The sequence below is a fragment of the Dendroctonus ponderosae genome, unplaced genomic scaffold, assembly GCF_020466585.1.
Source record: "Dendroctonus ponderosae isolate FM_Combo_2020 unplaced genomic scaffold, Dpon_F_20191213v2 Dpon_F_20191213_9, whole genome shotgun sequence".
Lineage (NCBI taxonomy): Eukaryota > Metazoa > Arthropoda > Insecta > Coleoptera > Curculionidae > Dendroctonus > Dendroctonus ponderosae.
The window spans coordinates 4,190,854-4,214,926 of NW_026019116.1; the positions used below are offsets into that span (position 1 = coordinate 4,190,854).

Genomic DNA, 24,073 nt, shown 5'->3' on the forward strand with positions numbered 1-24,073 from the left:
GGAACCTAAAACAGGTAAAAACTTTAAATTTATATCGTCTAGAGAAGAGAGTTGAGTCTGCATGTTCTGAAAATTTCACTCAGATCGCGCAAAATACTAATTTTTCCAAACTTGGTAAATTTTGTGCTGACATCAAGCGTTCACGGCCAAATGCGCGTTCTCTTGAAAAATTCATAACTTCTCATGCGAAGCAAGTGGCTACTTGAAAACTTTAAAGTCCACAGAAAACAGTTCGGTCTACACGGTCTGAAAATTCCACTCACATGGCGAAAAATTGTGATTTTTTCAGACTTGGAAAACTTAGTGCAGAAAATTAGCGCTCTCGCCCAAATGCGCAATATCTTAAAAAATGTATAACTTGGAACGTAAAACAGGTAAAACATTAAATTTATAGCGACCAGAGAAGAGATTTGAGTCTGCATGTTCTGAAAATTTCACTCGAATCGAGCAAAATACTAATTTTTCCGGACTTGGCAAATTTTGTGCTGAAATCGAGCGTTCTCGGCTAAATGCTAGTTTTCTTTAAAAAATCATAACTTCGAATGCGAAGCAAGTGCCTACTGGAAAATTTTAAGGTCCACAGAAAACAGTTCAGTCTACACGGTCTGAAAATTTCACTTACATGGCGGAAGATCGTGATTTTTTCAGGCTTGGAAAATTTAGTACAGAAAATTAGCGTTCTCGTCTAAATGCGCGATCTCTTGAAAAATTCATAACTTGGAACCTGAATCTGGTAAGAACTTTAAATGTTTTTTTTTATATTAATAGCTGTCGATCTAAGGCAATTAGAGCCGTTAGCACGCCGAAACATCACTGGTGCCAAGTCCCTAAAGGTGAAAACCACCTGGGAAACACAGCGCAGATAAACCGGAAATTGTTTTGAAGTCAGTTTTAAAAGGCTGGCGCCATCTGTTACATTAAACGTGGACCTCCACACTAAATTAACTAGTAGAATTTCGTTCGCGATATTGTTTAGAAGAATCCCGGTGAATGAACGCTGGCATTAAACGCAGTTTCTGATCGGACTTCTTAATTTTTTTTCAGAACTTTTCGAGCTCTACTTTCAACTCTTTTAAGGTCATCAAATCGCAATCGCTCTTTCTAAAATCGGTTATGAAAACGTCGGACAAAAATTATATTTCACAACACTCTAAGAGCCAGAAAACCTCATCCAAGTCTTGACTTCTAAACCAGACACTGTTTGAAACTGGCTAGTAAGTTGTTCTTAACGTTTCGCCACACGAATCCCTTGCATCTTCAGAGCTGGTTTTCTTAGCGCAGCACCACTCTGAAAATACTAGCCATTTGTGCTCACGAAACGTAAAAAATACCTCTTTAGACCAGATAATGATTGACTGGTAAATAATTAATCGAAGCAGGGGCCGCGCCCACCAAATTGATATTCCCCAGCCAACTCGAAGCTCGAATGCGACTGAAATAACCAAAAAAGTCAGCGCGCATTTCCCAATGGTTCAAATCGAAAGAAAAAACAAACGACACCAATCTATGATTCTATGCCACGCCATCCATAAGTACCGCATACTAAGCAGGGCATCTTCAATTATCCACACTTTATTACTAAATGATCTGTCCTAGAACTAAAAATTGTTGGCATTTTAACTGTTTGGCTTTTTGCATGTCAAAGTGGGGCCGTTGATCGGTATATAAAATGTGCAGCGATCTCCTAGTGCATTATCAGCGATCCGTCCACTCGAAAACCTACAAGATGTTCCATATTGTAAGTACTTTTGGTGGTTTTGGACCAAACCAGCCACTTCTGTCCCTATTTTTCCAGGTTGCATTCTGGGCCTTTGCAGCCTGCCAACTCTTCGCCGCCAATGGTCAGGTGGCTGTTCCTGTAGCCGCTCCTGTTGTCACCGCACGTAGCAGCCAATACTTCGCTCAAACTCACAGCGCTCTCGCCGCCCCATTGGTCCAACCAGTCGCTCCAGTAGCGCAATACTTCGCTCCTTCCGCTGCTTCTGTTAGCCAAGTGACTCGCTATGCTCAATATCTGGCTGCTCCCTACCTCCTGCCAGCTCCTCTTCTAGCCAGTCCTGCAGTGGCGCCTCTGGTGGCCACCAGCCCCGTGGCAGCCCCCGCACCAGCCCCTCAACAGCCCCCCAACAATCCGGACGCTGAAGCGGTGGAAGTGGAGTCTGCTCGGCTCAGAGCCGCTCCCGCTCAGCAAGCAGGCAAAGCCCAGCCGCTTAGGGCTCAGAAACAACAGGTTCCTCAAGCTGCGGCTCCGAAACAGCAGCAGTCGGCCGCTCCAGGCCTGCTGAGTGCTCAGCAGTTCCTACAAGGGCCGTACTTGGGCTGAAGCTCGTTCCATCAAATGCCGCGCTTGTCTTGTGTAGATTTTTGTACATAAATATATGTTTCCTGTGTAACTGAATTAGTGGTTTCTGTCATCCAGCTGAAGATATCCTTCATTAATTTGAGAAGCCAATAGGCAAGGGATAAAAGTGATTTTTAAGCTTCTGTTCAACTTCGGCACACTTAAATACGAGCGAAAATTGCAAATTAGTTGTCACAAACTTGACAAAAGACCGAATCTGCGGTATTCGATTCTCTATTATTGACTCCGATGATTGTGTCGCATTTATTAATTCACCCCGGTAGCCCAATTGGAGCTTCGAGTGTGTTCGGATAATTTCGTTGCTATGGGGAGCAGCAAAATTAGCTGCACGCTCAGGTCGAAAATCTACCTCTCCTGATCACGTTCCACCCACATACGAGGGACGTACTCAAAATTGGCTGTCTTTGAATAAACCCAGTGGAATCTGGAAAATCCTCCGTAAAACGTTCTAAACTAAACTGCTCTAAGATCTATCGATATATTTTATCTATTATCTATCGATAAATTTTATTGACACTAAAAGTTTGAATTTTCCCGAAACTATGGGACTTCACTCTTGATAGGACGTAATGACGTCATTGATCCTATACTAAAAACTATTTTATTTTCGAAAAATAAAATAATTTTGTGCTGTTTTGGATCAGTAAGGCCCCCTATCTCAAAATTTGACCGAAATTGGACATTGCAAAATTAGGGAATAWTGCGAAMATTTTTCCCAAAAAAATRTGSATGATTTTAGAAARCCGTCAATTGCTCGCTTATTATGGAYSGTAGCGAAAAAGTGAACACCAACTTTTTTATGGAGCTTGAGACGATCGATCGACTGGAGTGCTGARATTTATCCATRCCCCTATGGTTATCGCGAGATTTGCAGTTATTTTAAARCCATATTTTCGCGATTTTTTCGAATCAACTGTAAAAGTTGRAAAAATGYTCTTGGATAGTGCTCGATTAACGCGAGATTTGTTAAAAGGATATAACTTTTTTCAATAGGAAGCTTAGTTCTCGAAAAAACAAATAAAATGTAAAATTTAACCSACCAAAAWATTTWGCAAAAAAAAAAWAWTTTTTWGTCGAAGTATTCCTTCCGAAGTAGTTGGTTATTTATTTAATATGGAAAAGTTACATAATAAATCGACTGKTTCTTGGTTCAATATAAAATTTCTCTGTGAGCTACAGGGRAAAGACGAAAAAGTTTGTACAGTCGCTTATGGWGGRGAAATTTTCAAAATTGARTAAAAGTGTCAAATGACATTGGAATTGGTTGAACCTCACATCAATTGAAATTGAGGCAACAAATRCGAATCAACTCCAAATCGATTAGAAAAAGTGGAAGCAAAAAAACTTMATTTATCTCCATGTAATCGGTAAATTTTGGAATCGATSAACTGAAATAGTGTAGTTAGATTGARACACAGCCARTAGATTTGGTCAATKATTTGTGAATGCCATAATGAAAAACTATAATTTTCCGATTTCAGTCAGACGAATTTATCGAAAAAATGTTCCAGAACTTTTGACTTTTCCATGTTTTATGCAAACAAAAATTGTAACAAAACTGTGAGTGATTATTGTGAGTGAAAAATTACTTAACTAGAAAAAATCTTAAACAGAAAGAAAATCGCCGGCATGAGTCAGTTTTTATCCAATTCGGGGCAAATTTGGTCGTGTAACGTTTAGTTTGCTGAACACTAGGTCTATTTAAACACATAAATTTTGAATACGTCCCTCGTATTTAGGGGGTCGTGATCAGGAGAGGTAGCTTTTCGACCTGAGCGTGCAGCTAATCGTGTTCGTCCCCATAGCAACGAAATCATCCGAACACACTCGAAACTCCAATCGGGCTACCGGGGTTAATTAATAAATGTGGGGCAATCATCGGAGACAATAACGGAGAATCGAATACGGCAGATTGTGAAAAAAAGAACCAAACTGAGTTTGAAAAGAAATCCTTTGGCCCTTGTCAAGTTTCCCACGACAAAAGTGCAATTGTCGCTCGTATTTAAGTGTGCCGAAGCTGAACAGAAGCTAAAAAGCCATTTTGATCCTTTGCTTATTGGCTTCTGAAATGAATGGAGGATATCTTGAACCGATAAACTGAGCTAACAGTTTCTGATGCGTCGCTCGGGAAATGATGCTGAATGACCCTTTTTAAAGTCTATGGAGACTTTTTGTACATAACACACACTGAATGTAAACTCAATGTTTTAATTGAACTTTAATTGATGTTTTGCTAAACACGCTTCAAATTCCATCGCACATTTCGACAGTGTCGTCACGAACTATTGGCTGGTAGACGCAATGGGCGACCAATGGCATACTAATGAGCCAAATGTCTGCAATCAGTCTATTAGTCCCCTTGGGGAAATTTCAAAAGCGACCCGAAAGTTGTCAACGGGGTGGGGACGTCACGATTTCCCTATAAATGGCTTCCGATGAACCGAATCAATCATTCTACATCCAGCAGTTTAGTGATCTACCCGCCTAAAACACTCCAGCAGCATAATGTTCAAGTTCGTAAGTAGCTCTAATTTCTTTGGTAAATTTTGCCTCTAATAGCGGGTTGGTTTGCAGGTCGCCCTCCTAGTCCTGGTGGCAGTGGCATGCGTGGCAGCCGCCCCTAAACCCTCCGTCCCTGTGCTGGCTCCGGCTATAGTGACCGCCCAAAGTTCCCAGGTGATCGCCCGCAACTACAACGCTTTGGCCGCACCTCTAATCGCTCCAGCACCAATTGTACGGGCGGCTCCTGTTCTCGCTCCAGCTCCTGTTGTTCGGGCGGCGCCCTTTGCTGCTCCCTACTGGGCCGCCCCTGCTCCATATCTAGCCAACCCTTACGCCGCACCCTTGATCTACTAGGATGGCACGTAGTGAATTTTAATGTGATTGTAAATAGGGATTTTTGTAAATAGATCGGGTATATACTGATTAAGAGCTACCATCTGCGGCTGTTACAATCCCCCAAAACGCTTGCAGGAACCTCGAGTTGGTTAATCGGCCAAGTTTTTAATTACCACACTGTTAACAAACCTGTGACTGATGGCACGAAAGACATGCAAGCATTGGCGCGATTCGTGTGTTTCACTTTGGGCCATTGCAACATCAGCTAAAGCACGCAAACCCGCAAAAGGCCGTATAAAAGCGGTGCAAACCACCCTATCTTCAGTGGTACTTGGAACAATCGAGCAACGATGTATTGGTCAGTTTACTGGGCGCTGTTATTCGCCTTGCTCACCTGCAGCTGTGCGCTTCCGGGTTATCGAAGTGGCGGCGGAAGAGGCGGAGGCGGTGGCGGTGGAGGCAGAGGAGGAGGAGGAGGTGGCGGATTCCACTTGGTTCCTGTTATTACCAAGCAAATCGTGCCAGTGGTGCAGTTCAGGCAGGTCTACAGCGGATCTGGATCTGGATTGGGAGGTGGCTTTGGGGGCTTTGGAGGCTTTGGAGGCCATGGAGGCCATGGAGGAGGCTACCACTAAAAATGTTTTTCAATAAACCGAAAGTCTAGTTGCTTTTTATACCTTCTCTAGCACTGTGCAACATCAGGCGATAATAGTTAAGTGTTTATTCAAACTAAATGTAAGTAGCGTTACGAGCCTATCACGGCACCGTTATGAGACTTGCTCCAGTTTGTTCCATTGATTATCGCCCCGCATCAGAACAATTTCGGTCACATCAGCGGAAAGAGCACAGTTTCAGGTGCTAATTGACCGCAAAATATGGACAACCGCATTACTCGGCGTCCAATCAGCAAGATGATCACTTTGAGGATCCAATTGGCGGCTAGTGTCTTCTGTGCGATAGTGTTTCTGTTCATTGACAGTACTCAAAGCGGGTCGCAGCTGGTTTTACTGGAAAATCGCACTAGTGTTTTAAATCGCACCGGGCGACAGTTTGTGTGTAAGTATGGGGGTAGTTCGGTTGAATCGGTCGACTGAACACCCTGTTGATTGTAGGGCTGCCGTTTTTTTGGGGCGTCGGCTTGGTGCGCTTTGAAAACGGAGAATGTGATGCCGGGAACGGATTTACCGGCACCTGCTACACTCGCAGGGAGTGCAACTATCTGGATGGAGTTCGTGCAAGTTTATGCGCTAATAAAGCGGGCGCGTGCTGCGTGTGTAAGTATCCGAAGAACACAGAACTTCTGGAGGTAGAAAATCGCTTTTTGGGTTCCCTTGTGCATCCACTATCGTGTGTCCAAGACAAGGATGCATTGCATGAGAATATCCGAAATCGTAACAGATACGAAGTCGGTTAAATTAGCAAAAAGTTGCGCCATCAGAATGCCATATGGACAAAATATGTCTATTATTGCAGCGATTTTTAAGTTTCTCAATTTCCCACGCTCATTTGGGATTAATTTTCGGAAATTTGATAGCGCAGATAGTTGTAGTAAACGCCATTAAATAGATCAGAGGTTGCGCTGTTTCCCCAGTAAATTTTTCGATCTCCCACAGAAGCTGCAAGTTCGCACTCCCCTTGAAACCAATTTTTGGCGAATTTTTAGCAATTTAAAAATATTATGATTCTCTTAAAAAATTCATAACTTTGAAGAAAAAGCAAGAAGCAACTTGAAAATTTTACAGTTCACAGAAGACGTCTGTAGTGCAGTTTCTGAAAATTTCACTCAAATGGCGAGAGTTTCAGATTTTGTTGGTAACGGAGTTGGTAAAGTTTGTGTTAAAAATTGGCGTTCTCGCCCTTCTAATGCAAAGCAAATGGCTACTTGAAATAGGCATAAGTTATAGAAAAATACTTTTCTGACCGGTACAAATCGTACTGTATTATACATCGTTAAATTCTCAATTAAAAAGGCTACCTAATCCGTTATGTACATCTTATTTTCGGTCCATATGAGAAGCAAAAGTTGATTATGGTTTCTAAGGAACGAAAAGTTAATAAAATATCTCTAAAATTAATTTTATTTATTTTATTTTTTTCCCTAATCTAACCGACCTCACATCTCTTACGGTTCCGGTGATTCTCATGCAATTCATGATCCTTGGACCCTGTATGCAAATTGGATATCTTAGTAGCTCAGGCCATGAGTATATAAATCCATTAAAACATTAACAACTAGCCTAGCATTTATGAATCCGCCCTCGTAAATCGGGAAAGTGCGACAAGGCCACAAATTTCCGATATATTGTATTGTAAAAGCGATGCATGTTGCTACAAATGTGGAGGTACACATGAACCCAATCATTGAACAACACAAATTCTAGATTGTCCAAATTGTAAGCGCTTGAGACCTAATGACATAATTCACTCTGCAAGAGATCAAAAATGTCCGGCTTTTCTGCAAAAGATGAAGAAACAGCGCGAGTACATTAATTTTAACAACACCCAAGAACAAAAAACTTTTTTTGCGACTCAATAGAACAGCCTAACCGAGATAATACCAATGCTCCGACGAAATTAACAAGATTCAGTATCATACATCAAAATGTCCAGTCTCTAGGAAACTGTGTGGATACTATTAATCACATGCTAGATGAAAATAAATATTGCAAATGTGTCTGCATTACCGAACATTGGAAAAAAGAAGAACACCTAAAACGCTTGGTATTCATAATTTTACGCTTGCATCCAGCTATTGCAGAAAAAAAGGATATGGAGGAGCTGCAATACCTAGACAAAAACCAAAAATTTACCCAGCGAACAAAAATCAATAAGCTATCAGTAGAGGGCGTCTTTGAATGTATATGTATAGAAAGTAAATTTCGAGAAGAGTCTTTTATCGTGATGACAATATACAAGCCACCAAAAGGAGACATAAACATATTTCTTAAAAAAATAGAATTCGCACTTACCCTAATTGCGAATGAAAATAAAAATATTGTCATTGCGAGTGATTTTAATATAGAACTTTTGGAATGTAATGATTACAGGACGCAATTTTTATCTGCGATGGGCTCTTTTAATCTGTATTAAACAATAGATCAAAATACAAGAATAACATCAACATCTAATAGCTGTATAGACAATATATTTTCAAATGTTCCGAAATGCAGGGTCTCGAGTCATATTCTAAATACAGTCATCTCGGATCACACTGCACAAAAAATAGTATTAGAGTGTAGAATTCCCGTAAAGCCGACAAAGCAATGCTACTTCAAGAGATTTTTCAGTGAGGACAACATTAAAAAAGTAAGAATTGAAAAATTGTTTCAGAATAAATTAAAACAGATGTTAATTGAGTTAGAGCCTTATAGTATTAGAGACTATTTAAATATGTAACAACAGTACCTTTTAGTATAATATGTCCTCTGTCAGTTGTTTTTTAACGCCATTTCATTTCGTATTCTTTATACATGTGCATGTATCAGAATGTAATTTGAAATAAAGAAATAAATAAAAATAAAATAAATAATATTGCTCTCACTCTTGATCACGGGAAGAGTTCCATGTAAATTTTTGGTTGTACTACGGGGTGCATTCAATCTGTATGAAGTTTCCGATTTAGTTGCGAGCAAACTGCTTAATGGATTACGTTGAAATTGACCCATCAATGACAGTCATGCTTGCTTTAAAAGCTGTTGAATTGAGCATTTTCATAACTCGCTTAATCACTGAGAAATGGCACATTGAACACGGGGATGGAAAAATAAAAAAGGTCCAAAATTTGCTATTTAATTGACTCAAAAGAATTTGAAATGACGAGCCTAATAGCCTGATTATTGAGGAATGGTCTTTTGGAGACTGTAGTGCGAAGATGGGGCACAGTAAAAGTGTCTAAAGTACGCAGCAACCTAGAAAACGCATTTAGTTTGAAACTCAAAGAAAAATAAAATTAAAGCTTCTCTTAAAGGATCTGGAAGATTCACCAGAATTCCCGTTTGATGATTGAGAAGTTCTTAAATGGCATAAAAATTAAGTTGAAAGCGACACGGAAAAAAATTACGAACCTGTAGATTGATCAGTTTCAAAGTGGCAACCACTTGGTTCCGCATATGCAGGAAGAGCGCCTGTTTGAACAAAGCAAGGGATTTTCGCTCGATTTGAACTCGAAATGCTTGAAAATTATCAGGAAACTACCGACATCACTGACGGTAGCTCAACTCAATATTAATTAAGTTGACAACTTGATGTTGCTATGGTTCAATGTGTAAGGGCCCTTGTGATTGTTGCCAGACTTTAGCAAAGTACCATGGTCTGATGTTAAATGGAAAGGGCAATTTTTTTTAATTTGCAGTCCAACGCACTTGCGGAGACAGCTCCGATCTGAACAACACCTACTTTGTCAGCCCCGGGTTCCCCACCACGTACACGGGGGGTACTGCATGCTCTTTCACCATAGTTAAGCAGGACGACGCTTGCCAGGTGGGTGGAGTCAGCCCTGTGGAGTGTAGAAGTTTGGTTGAAAACAGCCTTTTCCAGGTTCGCCTGGACTTTCTGACGCTGAACCTGGCGCAGCCCAACATTAACGGAACCTGCACAACAGACGCGCTGACCGTTACAGGAGGAGCGTCAGTGGCGCCGGTTCTTTGCGGCGAAAACAGCGGCCAGCACATGTACATGGATTTCAACGGGAACCAGTCGATTACCATTACGATTTATGTGCGAAGCAGCAGCGCTTCCCGTAGCTGGAACATCAAGGTGGCGCAGATTAACTGCAATTGTCCCTGGCGAGGTACCAATCGAAGCCAACTGTGGAATCTGTGGTGAAAGTTTTGTTGTAGCTCCATCTGGATGTTTGCAGTTCTACAATCAACTGTCTGGAACAGTGCGCAGTTTCAACTATGGTAGTTCCAGTGTGCTGAATGGAACTCGGCAGCTGGCCGGGATGAACTATGGGGTTTGCGTCAATATGTTCCCTGGTACCCAAAGCAACGTCATCAAGCAATGAAAGGATTTGCTATGAAGCACTTTCAGGGTACTGCTCCATTGAGTGGTCAGCCACCTCCGATCTCTACGGATTCTCGTTGACTGGCAACACTTTCACGGCAGTGGGGGATGGTACCTTGGGAACCACCGCCGCCTCCCTGACGGGAGTGAACTGCACCACTGACTTTGTGGTGATTCCAGCTCCGATTTTGACCTCGAACAGCAGCTACTTGAACACGGACCGGTTCTGCGGAAATGGGTTCCCTTCGGTGATATGTAAGGGCGTCGGCCACTTGACTAGGACAATTCGTGCAGGTTTCCACTGTTTTAGCGTATTCCAAGCCCTTTGTGCTGACGGTGGTGACCAACGGGAACGAAGTGAACGACACGGGAAATCGGGGATTTTCGCTATCTTTCACTCAGGAATTGTGCTCGGGCGCCTTGATACTAGGAAAACGATAAGAGCCAAATAAACGTTTCAGTACGTACTGCTTGAGTTTCATCTTGGGGGTAATACAGGGTGTCCAGGATAAGAATGCATTGCATAGGATCTCTCTCATAAAACTCTCGAAAAGGACATTTTCGCAATAAGACCTTTATTTATATAAATTAGTGCAGGAGCCATAGTAGGGCAGTTTTGGACGGAATACGACTGGTTTTCAACCCCGCTCATCCATAAAGCTTTTCCAGAATGGTGGTCGGAGCGTCAGCACTGTATTTGGAGATTTGCCTCAAAAGCGCAAACTTCTTCATAATCCCCTTTTTGGAGGACTGCAGATCGTACAGGCTGCACAAGTTCAACACCAACGACTCGTGCAGATTCTCCAGCGGTTTTGAAGAGATTGCAGTTTCCAGCACGGAAATCGCTTCCTGCATGCGACCATCATGCAGCATGCAAACCGCCCAGTTGTTCAGAATCTGCATTAACAAAACCGAACGATAACACAGACTATGAAGGCTTTTACGGCCGGTTAAATCACATTTAGGAAAGTTTTCCGGGCTTTGAAGCCGTGGTCTATGGGAATTTCTTCCTGACGTTTCGTCCACAACTGCGGTGGACATTATCAAAGGCGATGAGGCAGTGGGCGAAGTGATGTCCCGTGCTTTCCGACTAAGACTGGTTCAACTTACTTATGAACATATTTATTTTCAGCTAAGTTTACAACTTCCTACTGCTACTTATCTACGGCTTCTTAATCTAACATCGTTGACTGGTTCAACTGCTGGATTCCGTCGTATTTATGCAGCCCAGCCGTGTGTGCTCATGCGTGGGGAATGGGTGGGGTTCAAATGCTTCGGCGCACACGCTGTTTGGCGCAAAACGCGCTTCCAATCTGGATTGAGTGCCGTAATTTCTTGTTTTCTGTTAAAGTTGCTTTGGTGTTTAAAGCACGTTTGAACCCCCACCCATCCTCCACGCATGAGCACACACGGCTGGGCTGCATAAATACGACGGGGAATCCAGCAGTTGAACCAGTTTTAGTCGGAAAGCATGGGAGATCACTTCGCCCACAGCCTCATCGCCTTTAATAATGTCCACCGCAGTTGTGGACGAAACGTCAAGAAGAAATTCCCATAGACCACGGCTTCAAAGCCCGGAAAACTTTCCTAAATGTGATAACACAGACGTAAAACATTAAAAACTTTGATCAGCGATCGCTGTCAGACTAGGCATAGCTACCATGAGGTTCGAGGGGTCCAAGGAGCTGGCCTGCTGGAAGCAAGCGCAAGCTTCCTCAAAGTTACCCTGGGCGGTAGCAAACAGCCCCCGATCCACTAGCTCGCGCACGCCACTGGACCCGAACAGATACGCTTCATTGAAGCAGATTTCAGCTCCTGCAACAGTCGGGCATCTTCGAAGAACTGAAGCAGCTTCAGGAGGAACAAACCTGCAATGTTTCCGGTCTGCAAGTTGAGCCGCCCTAAAGCCGAGAGCAACATGTGCTTGGGAGTGTCTTCACTGCAACAACGCTCAAGTATTAATGCGCCCGCAAATTGCGTCTTCAGGCATACGAACCGTTCGATTAGTTGCGCCAACAGTTCCATGGCCAGGCCATAATCCTTCACGTAGCAGGCGCAGTTGATGATGGAGTAGATCACTTTGGCTTCTCTGCTTCGCCAGAGCTTCAACGACTCCGCTCTGTCCGTTTCTTCCAGTTCAGTGGCGCTGCCATCTTCACATACGCCTTAGAACATACCTTCAAGCTCAGATGTTGTCGCATTGAACTCATTGGTACCTTGCTTGAGGTTGTTGAGCATTCGCTTGATGGCCGCCCACATGCAGAACAACCGTCGCAATGCGTCTTTGGGCTTCCCCGCGTGCATCGGGAGCTCAGCGAGCAACAGCCGGAAACTGAACGAAGCCATCGATCCAGTCCTGCCCCCGTACATTTCGGGATAATACTGAAAAAGCGTCACTCTCAGGGGCTTCTGAGCAAATCGCCGCACTACCTGATAGAAAATGTCCGGCTTCTCCAACTGGCTGAATGGTTGAGCTTCCGCTTGAGCAACAGCAAGTGACTTGGTCTTGACCAGCAGCGCAATTCTGATATACCAGAGCTGGAGGCTTTGGGGCGTGTGGATTGTCGGGTGGCCTGCATTAAGGTTTTATACTGGGTGGTTGAAACAGAGGGTTGTTCTCTATAGGGGGCATAGTTGGAAGGTCCGTGAGTAAAAAGTGTCAACTGATTTGATGCTCATTCGTTAATCAAACGTCAGTGTCTGAGTTCAACGGTTGATGCGGGTTTTACAAATTTAAACTTGGATCGTTCTTGAAGATTTATAAAGTTCGCGTTCGTTAGGGACACTCTAAATCGGTCAAATATTCGACATAATGCGCCAGTGTATGAAGAAAGTGTGAATATAACTGTAACTTTACCTCTAAACATTAATACCGGAATTGAGGTTATGCAACTTTATGGATTAAGTAATAAGTTGTGGAAAACAATTATGGATTAATAAGTCCTGAAATGGGGAATACGTATTGGAATACAGGTAGGTACATCATTTCTTTAGAATCCACATTTGGAAACTTTTAATTGCTGTCTACTGATCAGAGGGGCAAATTCAAGGTCCGTCAGCAAAATGGCCCCTTTCGCGTGTTTTGCATATTAATCCCCCGACCAGACCAACCCCCTAAAGAGAAAAGGCAACTTTTCAAGCACCCGTGCATATGCGCAAACTAAACTTCCAAGTTAAACGCGATGGAGTCAGTTACTTGCGCTAAGAATGATATTTGGTTTCACCTTGACGTCCTCGGCCCTGTCCATGGAACGACAAAAGCATGGCAGTGTGATTGATGGCGGCTCTAAAATAACAATTTCCCCCAGTAATTGGTTGAGCTATTCATTGTAAGCCAAGTACCCGTAGGCTCCCATATGAACCAGCTCCCGAAGTCGGCGCTCATTAGGCGTCAGACTAGGGGTGAGACTGCCCCTCCTGCAACTCTCCCTGGCCTCCCTGCAGCAACGCACAATCGGCTCTCCCAGCTCTTCTTCCTCATCCACCAGCACCTGCAAGCAAAAGCTTTCACTTTCCAACGCCCGGCGCTGTTCTGCACCTACTCCAGGCATGGTGAGCATTTCCAGGTCGGTTTTAAGGGAATGTCGGGAGGCCTTGGCGGCCAAGACGCGCCGAGTTCTTTCCATAGGCACCCACGCATCTTTGCGCCGATATTCTTCACCAACTGTGGTGGCGCGCGGAAGATGGGTGTCCTAAAATGCATAGCATGAGGCAGGCTTTGAGCTGAGCATCGGGTTGCACTTACAGGCGATTGTTTCCCGCGAACCAAATTTACCGAAACCTCAAAAAACATCCGTGAATTGAACGGGAGCGGCCTCACTCACAAACAGACTACCACTGGCCGGTTGAATAGTGCGTAAAACGAGGCTCAGTTTACCTCGCGGCGTCGATCGAAACCCTCTTTCTCTTGAAAAATTAACCAGTTATGAAGGTTACGATTTCACTGGAAGTTCGCGCGATTTGGAAAAAAGGGTGGCGCGATCGAAACAGCTTGCCCGAAAAAAATCGATAATTCGACGACATAAATGAAACTATGCGCTCAATAGGACTGCGCCAATTAAACAAAACCTACTAATTATGATTTATTATTAGCTGGCGTTATAAGAAATATGTAAGCATTACATCACACATTATCAAACTCACGAGACAAACCCCACCAAATCTTAAAGCACTAATTAACCAACATTAATTTGCGGAATGTAACCGATCACGCCATAGAATCGAGAGTCACATCCAATGCTTAATTCTTGCTTTCCTCCGGTTTTTTTTCTACTGGAGCTGCCTCCGCTTCAGGGACTTCTTCCTCATCTTCTTCGTTCTCTTTTTCCGCACGTCCAAATCTACAAAAAACCACAATCAACCATGAGTGATTACCATTTTTTAATAAATTACCGGTCATATCGCTCTCCATTAGCTCGCTCTTCGTCTTCGTCATCTTCTCTGCCATCAGTCTCTTCTAGCAGTTCTCCCAAATCTTTATCAACAGCTTCCCACAATTTATCCTCATCGGCACTCTTGGAAGTGTCCGCATCTTTGCTATCTTCTTCCTTCGTTTCCGTCCGTTCAGTCGCATCAGATTCGCCGTCTAAGCAAAACGAATATCCTGAAGTCGATTGAAAATGCGAGAAACCGCAACAAAACAAACCTTTTTGAGCGCTATTCTCGTCTTTCTGTTCTTTCTCAGCTGACTCTTTGCGCTGTAGCTTTTCGGCCTTTTTCTTCACTTGCTGGGTTTCCTTAAATCGGATGAAGCGTTGCATGTGGAATCGCTTCCGGCAATGTCTGCAACAATAAAGCCAATAATACTTGCAGCCACAACGCGTATATGGGGAATATACCCTGCCAATATATCTGGATACTCATTTTCTGTTCCTCTTGGAAGGAACATGCGGCACAGGTCACAATAATGGGCTTCAATTTTCTTGATTTTCTCCACACCCACACATACTCTCTTCCTGCGCTCTTCCCTCTCAGCTTCGTCTGCCGAAGCTAAAACGATAGAGAGCAGTTGAAACCAGTTGGCCTAAGAAAGCTGTTTGGTGCTATTACCAGTATTTTCATCGCCAACCTCTCCGATCGAATCAATGGTCGTAAATTCCTCCAGATTGTCCTCTTCAGCTACTTCTTCGGCTGTTTCTTCCAGTTTTTGCTTGCGCTAATTAAAAACACCAAAAATCCCACTATCGACTGCAAAACTTCTTCTTCAACTCACCTTCAAATGTGGAACACTGCACAAATGATGCTCATACACCATGGGGCTTTTGAAGTTAATCTTGCACACTTTACAGGTGGGTAACAAGAACTTTTTCATGTTTTTATGGGCAGGCGTGGCCTGATGCACGGCACGTTCCTGCTTGTAGTTCAGCTTACACAATGGGCAAAAGACCGTGTGTTCGGTTATTCCGTCGGCGGTCTTCTCCAGCTCGTTCTGCGAATTGCGCTGAGCCTGCCGCATCTGAGCTGCAAAGGGACGAAGTTTTGATTGACGCTTTGGTTTGTTTAAAAATGCTGGTAACATACTCAAAATTGAACGCTGCTTCGCCGCAACTTTTCTCATTGCAAACAAATGCGTTTTGCCGTGAAGATGAGATTCGTAGCGACTAAAAGTCGGGACGTTAATGTTGCACTGTGGGCATAGCAGCTTCACGTACGTTCTAGTTGGTGATTTGCTTATGTCCTCAGACTTGATTCCTTTGAGGACGGTGTCAGCTAGTTTCTCCACCTGAGAAGCCGGCATTCAATGAAGCTGCAAGATAAGTTGATCCAAACTGTTACCTTAGTGTCCCCTCCTTCGACAGGCTCGGTCTTTACTTCGATGCCTTCCTGTACAGCAGTTTTGTCATCGGGTTCTTTCTTTATCTTCAGCGTTACCTCATCTTCAACAGACTCCTTCTCACTGCTTAGAATGTCGCGTATGCGTCGGATCATGCTGCTAAGAAAGTAAATGGCATTGATGTAGTAAAACTCAACTTAAGATGCAACAAAGTGTGTAAAAGTCGTCGATTCACAGGTCAGGATTCTTCCTGATTTGCATGCCGTAAGCGTTCTTTCGCATATTGCAGATGCACAGAACTAGTCTCATTGCCACCTGGTTGAACTAGAAGAAACATTCTCTACGCTCTAAAACTACAGACAATTTTTCTCGGCCTGTTTGTGCCTTTATCACTGCATCAGTGATGATCTGTTTTATTTTGGTCTAGCAGTATCTTCCACTTTATCTGTTGTGCTGCCCAAAGAAAACTCAATAAAATCAAACGGTGAATCTATAACACAGTATGACTGAGCGTCCGCTCAAATCAAGTGAGTGCTGTGCGTGTTAGAATTTTGGCAATGTTATCCAATAAGAGTCCTATAAAAAATGTTTGTAAAACTGTAAATTCAAATTACCTCCGGCCTCTCACGTAATTAGATCGCCTTGAATGATAATCGCCTCTAATCACGCCCCGTTTCTTAATAACGTATGAGCTCACGGCCAACCTTCGTCTTATTGGGACTCCTCCTCTATCTCGCCTAAATCCGCGAGTGCCACGTGAGCTTAGGCGGCCCCTGCCTCCAGCCCTCGGCGATGAGGGAGAAGGAACGGGTTTGCGATAATCTTCCCTTCTCGAAGAGTAGGGCGATGTGAGATGCCTATCTCGGTCATCGGAATAGCTCCTTCTTTCTGGCGGATAGGATTCGTACCGACTGCTGTATTCGTGTCTCGATGGACCCTACATAAATTGGAGTTCAACAAGTATATTAGTCCGTTGCTGCGCTGTTTCACTCATCAGGGTTTTAACAGCGTAAAGCAAGGATTCTGTTTTTGGGCACTAGAGAAGTTTGCCAGCCATTTAGCAGTTTTATTACGCCCAACAGTGCTACGCTCTGAGGCCTTTCGGCTTTTAAAGGGGCTTTTTTACAGGCTGAACGCCCATCTGTTGCAGCTTGTAAGATTTTTCCTTCTAGCTATTCTCAAGAGAACATCGGGGAATAGATCTTACAATCGCTGCTCTATATAATCAGAAATAAAATTGCAAAACTATGGCACCATCTATCTACATATTGCTGCTTCGTTACAGATTCGAGCTCCAGCATGATAAAACGTACATTTTTGCTTAGGGAACATGTTCAAAATTTGAGAATTTGCAACTATCAGCTTTTCCTAGTCTGTTTCTCAAATGTTTTAATGCGACTTCAATATTAATTGTTTTATTTTTTAGTTGCTTGTGAAGGCCTCCTGCTTTTAAATACTTTGATCAATCAAATGCTTTCATAACGTTTACATCTGTGTTTTCAATTGACATTTGTTGCTATATTTGTTGTCTTTCTGTCTTTTTGGCTGAAACAAATGCTAGAATTCTGCTTAGTAATACACTTACATCGTTTCGGGGCCGTTTTCTCTCCGGAGAATGTCTGTCCCGCGAGTAACTATCCTGTAAATCATCATAATTAATTAAGTTAATGAAGCAAAAGCAAATACCCTATTTGCCCACAATTACCCCTCAAATACTCATAAAATATTCAATACCTGAAGTCGATAAAGTGATCGTAATCAGATTGACCCAAATACGTTCAGCACAATATTGTGTTTTAATGATATATTTACTTATTGTAAACGACATTTCATTCGACTGAATAAATAATGCAATAGAAGTTCATTTACCATGCGATATGGCTTAGGGTACTCCTCTCTGGTGTACCTTTCATTGAATCTGCCCTTGTCATAGTTATCATACGAATAGTGCTCCCTAGAACTTCTTCCGTAACCTGAGAATGAGAAAAATGAATTAATTGCAGACTTTTTTCGCAAACAACGGAGAATGGTGCCAAAGGAGTGAATAGAATGCTGATTAAGAGGCTGAGGGTTTTTTGATTCTAAGTTTCCTTTGCCACCCTGTAAATTAGTGAAACTGGACAATAAGTTAATCACCTCCGTTCCAGGGACTCCCTCTGTTGGAGCCTCTATAAGAGCTGCCTCTAGATGAGTACCCTCTTCCACGCACCATATTCCTGCAATAAAACACTAATTTAATGGCCAACGCAGTCACAATTATTTTTTGATGGTTCAAGTTTGGTTAAAAGGGCGCGAGTTGAAAACGTATTCAACAATGGTCTCCTCCTTCTCTTCGCCTTGTAGTAAAAAGCCTTTTATTTTGATGAGGCTGCTCAAGCATTTTCTAGATATGCATACCTTCCAACACCAACCGGGGGATACACTTTAGAACCGTTTATTGCACTTTACGTTAAATTGGCCGCAAAATGCTGGGGATTTTGCAGAATCAGGCAACGAGAAAATCAGTTCAACTATCAATGGCGGATTTTGACATTGAATAAATACCAGCCGCACATTGTTGCCAGCTGTTTCGTATCATGATACGATATATCAGGATTTTAAAAATCTGGCCGTTTATATGCAATAATTTCAATATAAATTTAAATTCACAGCTAATAGTAGACTGTCTATGCTTGTAAAATGACGAAAGTGGTTAATATAGGAAAATTGATCAGAAGCAATGGCAACTAAACCTAAAAAGGACGCCTGAAGGATTATGGGAAATCAGAAAGTCCAAAAGCGGGAAATTCAAACAACCGACTTCATTTACATTATAAATGCGAAATTTTTCTACGCGTCGCTATTTCCAGATTTAAAAGAGACATTTCTTTTTCGTGCAGTATCTTGGCTCTTTTCTCCTGATTTAAGAAAAATCTTCTTTTGATCCTGTCCGTTTGCATTTTGCGCCGGTGCTCAGCTATTTGCCTCTGCTCTTGTCTTTCTGTAAGTAACTCCATGAGGAAATGCCTTGAACACTGAATGCAGATGCTCACCTAGCATTTCCAACTGTTTTTTCATTAAGTTCAATTGAGGCCTGTTCGAGGGATCACTCGGTAGGTCCCAAATCGCATCTTCATCAGTTATGACAAAATGCTCGTCAGTCAATTCCTCAGAGCCGTGAATCACAGAACCTTCCTCTACAGGATGTTCTGGGCTGTCAATGTTTGTGTTATATTCAGTCTTGATATCGTCGGTGGTTTCAATTTCTAAATAAAACATTTTTAGATTCAAACAATGTCCGGTAAAACATAGGTATTTACCACTTACTGGATTCTGAATCGTCTTCGGATTCAGATAAAACAATGAAACTCAGCGATTGGCTGGTATTGACGACCTGATTTTCCAGCAATCCAAGCAATTCCTTTTCGTAATCTTCCAGTTCTGTGACGTTCGGTGCCACTTTGCCCTCCTTTAGTTCTTCCAGGTTTTTGAGCCGCTTCCTTCTGGCAAGCTTCTTGATACTGTCGTACTTATGCCTAAGCTGATCAACTGTTCGTTTATTTTCACCTACGCCAATGAACCTATTTAGGCCACCAAGTGGGATCTTAATCGATCACCTACCGAAGCACTTATTGTAATTTTCAGCTACGATGTTCCATACTAAATCCTTTCGTCGGCAGGTCTCTGCGTCCACTTTCTTGTTCTCAATTATTTCCAGATGGGCCAGGGCCAGGCTGTAGAGGGTGCGAGTCTCTTTATCGGAATAATTGGGGGATCTTCGCCTTTTTCCGTGTGTCGAGCACTGATCGCCTGATAAACCCCCCAAGCTTACGATTTGGTACTTTCCTAAGTCTATAAATGGGTTACAAGCCTGTTGAGGTGTGAAGAGCATATTTAAGAAAATACTCACTATTTGCCATTGTTTTGGTTTTGATGAATTACTACTAGCATAACCTCTAATTTTTCCTGCTAACCCTGTTAGGAGCCATAGATAAACACAAGTTAAGAGCTGCCAAACGTCATTGATTTGTGTCATTTCCCGAAAAACCGTCAAACCAAATTTGGAGATATTCCGCGAATTTTCAACTTCCGTTGAAGTAATTGCTGATTTTATGAAAGAGAAAATTCTCATTGATCGTTTTGTGGTATTTTCTTCTCCAGTAGTGCGCTTGTGGCCAAAAAACGCGATTTTCAAATTATAAACTTTCTGACGTCTATTGTCAGATCGACAAGTCTATATGCATGTGCCTACTAGCATTTAGGTTTCAATATTGTTCACATTAGAGGTTTAGGCATTTGGTGATTTGATAACTCTGGAAATAATTATAGACTGGTGGTAGGTGGCAGTTTTTTTAAACAAACACTTGACCCAGTGGCGGTTCCTGCATACGCTATACTGCAGTAGAACTTCTTTAGAAAGGGAGTCAGAGATACAGCTGCAATGCAAGTAAAAATGTAATTCAGCAACACTGCAGCGCTAATGGTTCAGCGAGCCGCTACTGCTTGGTACAAATTAACAAAATATAATTTTTGCAAAAGTTTTTTAATACATCAACTATTTTATAACTTTTTTTGTCGTGTTATACTACGTCAACATCTAGACTCAAGCTTATATAACTGGATGTGTTTTGTGGTGTTTTTAGGAGTTTCTTCTTTTTCTTTGTCTGAAGTTTCGTGAGCTTGTCAAGTTTCTTTATTTTATCCTGTTTTTGTCTGTCTTTTTTTCCCGTACCAGGTGATGCACTGTTCTGCAACTTTAAGGCTTTTCTTTCTTTTTTCGACAACGCATTTCCATGCACTGAGCTGCTGGTTTGTTTCTTCTTCTTCGTTTTTTTCTTTTTAGCTGGCCGGTTTTGTTCAGGCGACTCATTAATGATTACGATGCTTTCTTGCTCCCCTAAATCATTGTCAGTATCCCTACTTTGTGCTTCGCTTGGCAATATTTCTTCGCCAATATCTTCAAGTTCGTCAACTTCACGTTCGAGAACTTTTTCTTGACGATGTACAATGGTACCAGAGACTTGTCTCTGAATGGTACGGTCCAGTTCGATGACCTCTAAAAATAAAGGCATTCACTAGGGCAACAATCACACACAATCTGTGCGAATCAGCGGCCAACTATAACTTACCCAAGTCGTCTTCAGTAATACTGAATCCTCTCAATCGGTTTGGCAACAAGCTCTTTTTCAGGTTGCGGAGTTTAGAGAAGTTCAGACCGAGCTCCTCATCTTCGTCTAGCAAAACGTACTCATCGCAAAACTGCACGTCGTCGCCTTCATCGTCGACCAAATCAAAGAAATCCACTACATCATTTGATGATTGGCATGTAAGATCTACGAAATCTTCTTCGTACACCTGAACACCACGAAATCCATTGATGATAAATCATGTAGACCGTCCGAATCAACGAGTTTTATACACTCACCCACTGAACTTCTAGCCAACTCCTCAAATCCAGAGGCAAAACTTCTTCTGGCGGCAGCCAACTCTCGCCAAGATTTTCCAAATGTTCGGCATGCGGCAACAGTTTTCCATACAGTTTGCACAGAAATTTGGTATTGAATTTGATTAAAATTGCCAATCGTGAAACGACCGCGAACAAAATAACGAACAACTTCCAAAAATGACCAATTCGGCATCTGCTATTCAGTTGGTCGGCCGCACGTGTAGCGGTTTCGAAAGTTGTTGCCATGAGTTTGGCCAAACCTTAAAAATTTTAGTTAGAAAGTAAATGTTGATTGGCTATACTTTGTTACCTTGAAGCCGAACCAAGATATAACAGAGCATGTTTTTGGTTGGCAAGTAGGTGTCGTTGTCGTACTGAGCTGGCACCAACTCGAGTATGTTTTTCAAGTGCAGCACCATATTCGGACGGAAATAAAGAGTTAGACAACGATTGATTTTCTCCAGCAATTTGAAGTCTTTGGAGCTTCTGAACTTCATCTTCATCCTGTAGAGTATTCGGGACAAAATCCCCCATTCGCTCTTCAGTAACATGTTGTCCTGAAGTTCCTTGATGCCTTCATTTAGGGCATTTCGCAGTTTATTCAAATCTAGAACGTGATATCAATGAAACTACACAATTTCCTGAACATACACACTTACCTAAGTCGCGATTGGTGGCTTTGAATGAACTTATGGGGGGCTGGGGCAAGTCGCGCTGGTTCCAAAACATCGCGACAATTAAAGTCTGTGAATTAAAGACAAATTCAGGGGGTGTTTCTGCGAGATAAATTGTTTACAGTTTACACCATAGATGCACAGATCACAGACGTTACTCTGTAATCTGTGATAATTCTATACTGTAAGAATAAGGGTTATACCATACATAACCTAAATCCACAGATCACCGAGGTTGAGCCTATACGGGGCGGCCTTACACAATTTACCCATGTGTAGTAGGCAATTGTTATACAAATATAAATATCCTTATTCTGTGCACAGGTTCTGTGGCCGCGACTGTCAATCAATGATTGTTATTGTTTACTTTGCATGAACCTATTTAGACTATTATAGTTATTTAGTCTTAATAGGTCTTAAAGTGATTTCAAATTTTAACAACAATGGGTGATGAAAAGGAGTATATTGTGAAAAAAGTCCTTTACACTGGAACCTCACAAATATCGTTTAAAAATGGAACTAAGGTATATATTCTAAGTAACTGCACGTTTCGAATTTAACACATCAAAACATGTCTTAGATATTTTTCCACTTTCAAACGAAAATCTGCAACAAAGACAAAACGTTGCTAGATGATTCGCGAAAAATGGGAAAAGGCGAACCTTTACATATTATTCTTGGGAAGAAATTCAAACTCGAAGTATGGGAAGTGATCCTGCAGAAAATGGCCCTAAATGAAGTAGCCCAATTTACAGTTGATAAAAGTGTAAGATTTTATTTACTATGCAGCTTTGGAGTCACTCTTTCTAAAGGACAGTTAACCGATTATAGCTAGTCATGGAGTATCCATTTGTATCGAAAACTTTACGAGACATGCACAGGCCAAAAGAGGAAATAAAGCACACTCACACTTGTGCCATGTCTATGCAAAGTGGGGGTGTAGGATATGATGATTTAAATAATCTGCTGAAAAAGTCGGAGGATCTTGAATTCACTTTCGGTAAGAAAATGAAATGAAAATATTTTTGACTGCCCATAAAAGGCTTCAAGTCTGATAAAATGTAATACATTGTTTTGTTAGAAATTGTCAAAGTAGAACAACCAGATGAATATGAAAAAGAAACTTGGCAATTAAATGAAGATGAACAGATTGATATGATTCCAAAGTTAAAATTGCAAGGTAATGACGAGTATAAGAAAAAAAATTTCAAAAAGGCATCAGAATTATATAGTAAAGCTATCGGAATGTTAGAACAACTTATGTTGAAGTAAGTAGCAAGAATTCAATCAGTTTTTGCGACTGCAACAAATGCCTTTAATTCAGAGAAAAACCTTATGACATTGAATGGAACAAACTTAATGAACAAAAATTACCGATTCTTCTCAATTTTGCGCAATGCAAATTAAATGAAGAAGACTACTACGAAGTAATCACACACTGCACAGAAGTGATTAAATATGACAAAGGTAGTGAACTAAACAATAATAATATTCATCACTGAAATTGGTTTCGCATTTTAGATAATGTCAAGGCTTATTTCCGACGTGCCAAAGCTCACATTGCTGCTTGGAACCCCAAAGAAGCTCAAGAAGATTTGGAAAAAGTCATGGAACTTGATGCATCTTTGATTCCTCTGGCTAAAAAAGAATTATGCATACTTGACGATTTGATTAAAATCAAGGATTTACAAGATAAGGAGAAACTAAAAAATATGTTTAAGTAATCTGGTTTGGGCAGTAATAAATTTTATATTGTACTTATATGTATATGCAAATGTGTCGTATACAAAAAAAAAATTCTTTACAAATTTGAAATTATTTACGTTAACAATTAACTTTAAAATCACTTGTTTGGTAACAAGTTTTGGGACACCTTGTAAAACTTATAAAAATTATTTACGTAAAAATGTGTCGTACACAACGCGAAAAATTAATAAACTGAAAAAGTGTTCATAGTTTCATTCATTTTTCATATAACATGTGTTAATTAATACTCG

The 24,073-nt window shown here is 41.7% G+C and overlaps 7 protein-coding genes across 9 annotated transcripts; 3 read left to right on the top strand and 4 right to left on the bottom strand.

The window, feature by feature from the left end:
- The first annotated feature begins 1,623 nt into the window (after positions 1-1,623).
- Positions 1,624-5,287, top strand: LOC109541697 (translation initiation factor IF-2). The gene is made up of 3 exons (XM_048669880.1): positions 1,624-1,738; positions 1,796-2,230; positions 4,937-5,287. The coding sequence occupies exons 1-3, from the start codon at positions 1,670-1,672 to the stop codon at positions 5,216-5,218; spliced, it is 786 nt and encodes a 261-aa protein (XP_048525837.1). The 5' UTR covers positions 1,624-1,669; the 3' UTR covers positions 5,219-5,287.
- A 788-nt stretch (positions 5,288-6,075) lies between these two features.
- LOC109541859 lies at positions 6,076-10,671 on the top strand. Its single transcript, XM_019910854.2, has 7 exons — positions 6,076-6,256; positions 6,313-6,474; positions 9,552-9,679; positions 9,737-9,989; positions 10,039-10,176; positions 10,232-10,459; positions 10,515-10,671. The coding sequence occupies exons 1-7, from the start codon at positions 6,076-6,078 to the stop codon at positions 10,643-10,645; spliced, it is 1,221 nt and encodes a 406-aa protein (XP_019766413.1). The 3' UTR covers positions 10,646-10,671.
- Positions 10,672-10,758: 87 nt separating this feature from the next.
- Positions 10,759-14,262, bottom strand: LOC109541781 (trafficking protein particle complex subunit 12). Of its 2 annotated transcripts, XM_019910740.2 has the most exons (10): positions 13,950-14,262; positions 13,747-13,896; positions 13,547-13,695; positions 13,429-13,490; positions 12,635-12,777; positions 12,421-12,586; positions 12,201-12,369; positions 12,073-12,143; positions 11,865-12,019; positions 10,759-11,101 (listed from the first exon to the last, which is right to left on the bottom strand). In XM_019910740.2, the coding sequence occupies exons 1-10, from the start codon at positions 13,995-13,997 to the stop codon at positions 10,853-10,855; spliced, it is 1,362 nt and encodes a 453-aa protein (XP_019766299.2). In that variant the 5' UTR covers positions 13,998-14,262; the 3' UTR covers positions 10,759-10,852. The 2 variants fall into 2 exon arrangements, with proteins under 2 accessions (XP_019766299.2, XP_019766298.2); XM_019910739.2 differs by having other exon boundaries at positions 13,547-13,896.
- LOC109541784 (aryl-hydrocarbon-interacting protein-like 1) lies at positions 12,900-24,027 on the top strand. The gene is made up of 7 exons (XM_019910745.2): positions 12,900-13,177; positions 22,401-22,600; positions 22,657-22,842; positions 22,908-23,076; positions 23,158-23,344; positions 23,401-23,543; positions 23,598-24,027. Exons 2-7 carry the CDS (start codon positions 22,520-22,522, stop codon positions 23,798-23,800), a joined length of 969 nt encoding a protein of 322 aa, XP_019766304.1. The 5' UTR covers positions 12,900-13,177; positions 22,401-22,519; the 3' UTR covers positions 23,801-24,027.
- On the bottom strand, positions 14,274-18,529 carry LOC109541777 (zinc finger protein on ecdysone puffs). Its single transcript, XM_019910734.2, has 13 exons — positions 18,375-18,529; positions 18,114-18,193; positions 17,847-17,950; positions 17,563-17,616; positions 16,592-16,914; positions 15,980-16,136; positions 15,725-15,926; positions 15,417-15,664; positions 15,254-15,359; positions 15,043-15,193; positions 14,850-14,986; positions 14,597-14,789; positions 14,274-14,544 (listed from the first exon to the last, which is right to left on the bottom strand). Exons 2-13 carry the CDS (start codon positions 18,187-18,189, stop codon positions 14,445-14,447), a joined length of 1,851 nt encoding a protein of 616 aa, XP_019766293.1. The 5' UTR covers positions 18,190-18,193; positions 18,375-18,529; the 3' UTR covers positions 14,274-14,444.
- LOC125502320 lies at positions 18,764-20,007 on the bottom strand. 2 transcript variants are annotated; one of them, XM_048669756.1, is made up of 5 exons: positions 19,867-20,007; positions 19,578-19,827; positions 19,284-19,523; positions 19,010-19,222; positions 18,764-18,957 (listed from the first exon to the last, which is right to left on the bottom strand). In XM_048669756.1, the coding sequence occupies exons 1-5, from the start codon at positions 19,990-19,992 to the stop codon at positions 18,788-18,790; spliced, it is 999 nt and encodes a 332-aa protein (XP_048525713.1). In that variant the 5' UTR covers positions 19,993-20,007; the 3' UTR covers positions 18,764-18,787. The 2 variants fall into 2 exon arrangements, with proteins under 2 accessions (XP_048525713.1, XP_048525714.1); XM_048669757.1 differs by having other exon boundaries at positions 19,578-19,808; positions 19,867-20,000.
- On the bottom strand, positions 20,484-22,323 carry LOC109541782. Its single transcript, XM_019910741.2, has 5 exons — positions 22,062-22,323; positions 21,713-22,009; positions 21,382-21,662; positions 21,086-21,311; positions 20,484-21,012 (listed from the first exon to the last, which is right to left on the bottom strand). The coding sequence occupies exons 1-5, from the start codon at positions 22,129-22,131 to the stop codon at positions 20,537-20,539; spliced, it is 1,350 nt and encodes a 449-aa protein (XP_019766300.2). The 5' UTR covers positions 22,132-22,323; the 3' UTR covers positions 20,484-20,536.
- Positions 24,028-24,073: the final 46 nt, after the last annotated feature.

What these genes read in the sequence shown, in the direction of transcription:
- LOC109541784 (XM_019910745.2), top strand. Translation starts at nt 22,520, where the DNA reads ATGGGTGATGAAAAGGAGTATATTGTGAAAAAAGTCCTTTACACTGGA. An exon ending in TTAGAACAACTTATGTTGAA is followed by an intron (nt 23,345 to 23,400) that starts GTAAGTAGCAAG and finishes CCTTTAATTCAG; the next exon opens with AGAAAAACCTTATGACATTG. An exon ending in AGTGATTAAATATGACAAAG is followed by an intron (nt 23,544 to 23,597) that starts GTAGTGAACTAA and finishes TTCGCATTTTAG; the next exon opens with ATAATGTCAAGGCTTATTTC.
- LOC109541777 (XM_019910734.2), bottom strand. Translation starts at nt 18,189, where the DNA reads ATGGTGCGTGGAAGAGGGTACTCATCTAGAGGCAGCTCTTATAGAGGC. An exon ending in GGTTGGCGATGAAAATACTG is followed by an intron (nt 15,194 to 15,253) that starts GTAATAGCACCA and finishes CTATCGTTTTAG; the next exon opens with CTTCGGCAGACGAAGCTGAG. An exon ending in CGAGAATAGCGCTCAAAAAG is followed by an intron (nt 14,790 to 14,849) that starts GTTTGTTTTGTT and finishes CGTTTTGCTTAG; the next exon opens with ACGGCGAATCTGATGCGACT.
- LOC109541697 (XM_048669880.1), top strand. Translation starts at nt 1,670, where the DNA reads ATGTGCAGCGATCTCCTAGTGCATTATCAGCGATCCGTCCACTCGAAA. An exon ending in CCTACAAGATGTTCCATATT is followed by an intron (nt 1,739 to 1,795) that starts GTAAGTACTTTT and finishes CTATTTTTCCAG; the next exon opens with GTTGCATTCTGGGCCTTTGC. An exon ending in TTAGGGCTCAGAAACAACAG is followed by an intron (nt 2,231 to 4,936) that starts GTTCCTCAAGCT and finishes GTTGGTTTGCAG; the next exon opens with GTCGCCCTCCTAGTCCTGGT.
- LOC109541781 (XM_019910739.2), bottom strand. Translation starts at nt 13,997, where the DNA reads ATGTTTTTTGAGGTTTCGGTAAATTTGGTTCGCGGGAAACAATCGCCT. An exon ending in AGCCGGACATTTTCTATCAG is followed by an intron (nt 12,587 to 12,634) that starts GTAGTGCGGCGA and finishes ACGCTTTTTCAG; the next exon opens with TATTATCCCGAAATGTACGG. An exon ending in TGGACCCCTCGAACCTCATG is followed by an intron (nt 11,102 to 11,864) that starts GTAGCTATGCCT and finishes TTGTTAATGCAG; the next exon opens with ATTCTGAACAACTGGGCGGT.
- LOC109541782 (XM_019910741.2), bottom strand. Translation starts at nt 22,131, where the DNA reads ATGTTTTGGAACCAGCGCGACTTGCCCCAGCCCCCCATAAGTTCATTC. An exon ending in GTTGGCTAGAAGTTCAGTGG is followed by an intron (nt 21,312 to 21,381) that starts GTGAGTGTATAA and finishes CGTGGTGTTCAG; the next exon opens with GTGTACGAAGAAGATTTCGT. An exon ending in TATTACTGAAGACGACTTGG is followed by an intron (nt 21,013 to 21,085) that starts GTAAGTTATAGT and finishes CTTTATTTTTAG; the next exon opens with AGGTCATCGAACTGGACCGT.
- LOC109541859 (XM_019910854.2), top strand. Translation starts at nt 6,076, where the DNA reads ATGGACAACCGCATTACTCGGCGTCCAATCAGCAAGATGATCACTTTG. An exon ending in AGCGGGCGCGTGCTGCGTGT is followed by an intron (nt 6,475 to 9,551) that starts GTAAGTATCCGA and finishes TTTAATTTGCAG; the next exon opens with TCCAACGCACTTGCGGAGAC. An exon ending in CTGCAATTGTCCCTGGCGAG is followed by an intron (nt 9,990 to 10,038) that starts GTACCAATCGAA and finishes GTTTTGTTGTAG; the next exon opens with CTCCATCTGGATGTTTGCAG.
- LOC125502320 (XM_048669756.1), bottom strand. Translation starts at nt 19,992, where the DNA reads ATGACACAAATCAATGACGTTTGGCAGCTCTTAACTTGTGTTTATCTA. An exon ending in AACCAAAACAATGGCAAATA is followed by an intron (nt 19,828 to 19,866) that starts GTGAGTATTTTC and finishes ACACCTCAACAG; the next exon opens with GCTTGTAACCCATTTATAGA. An exon ending in AAAACAGTTGGAAATGCTAG is followed by an intron (nt 18,958 to 19,009) that starts GTGAGCATCTGC and finishes AGTTACTTACAG; the next exon opens with AAAGACAAGAGCAGAGGCAA.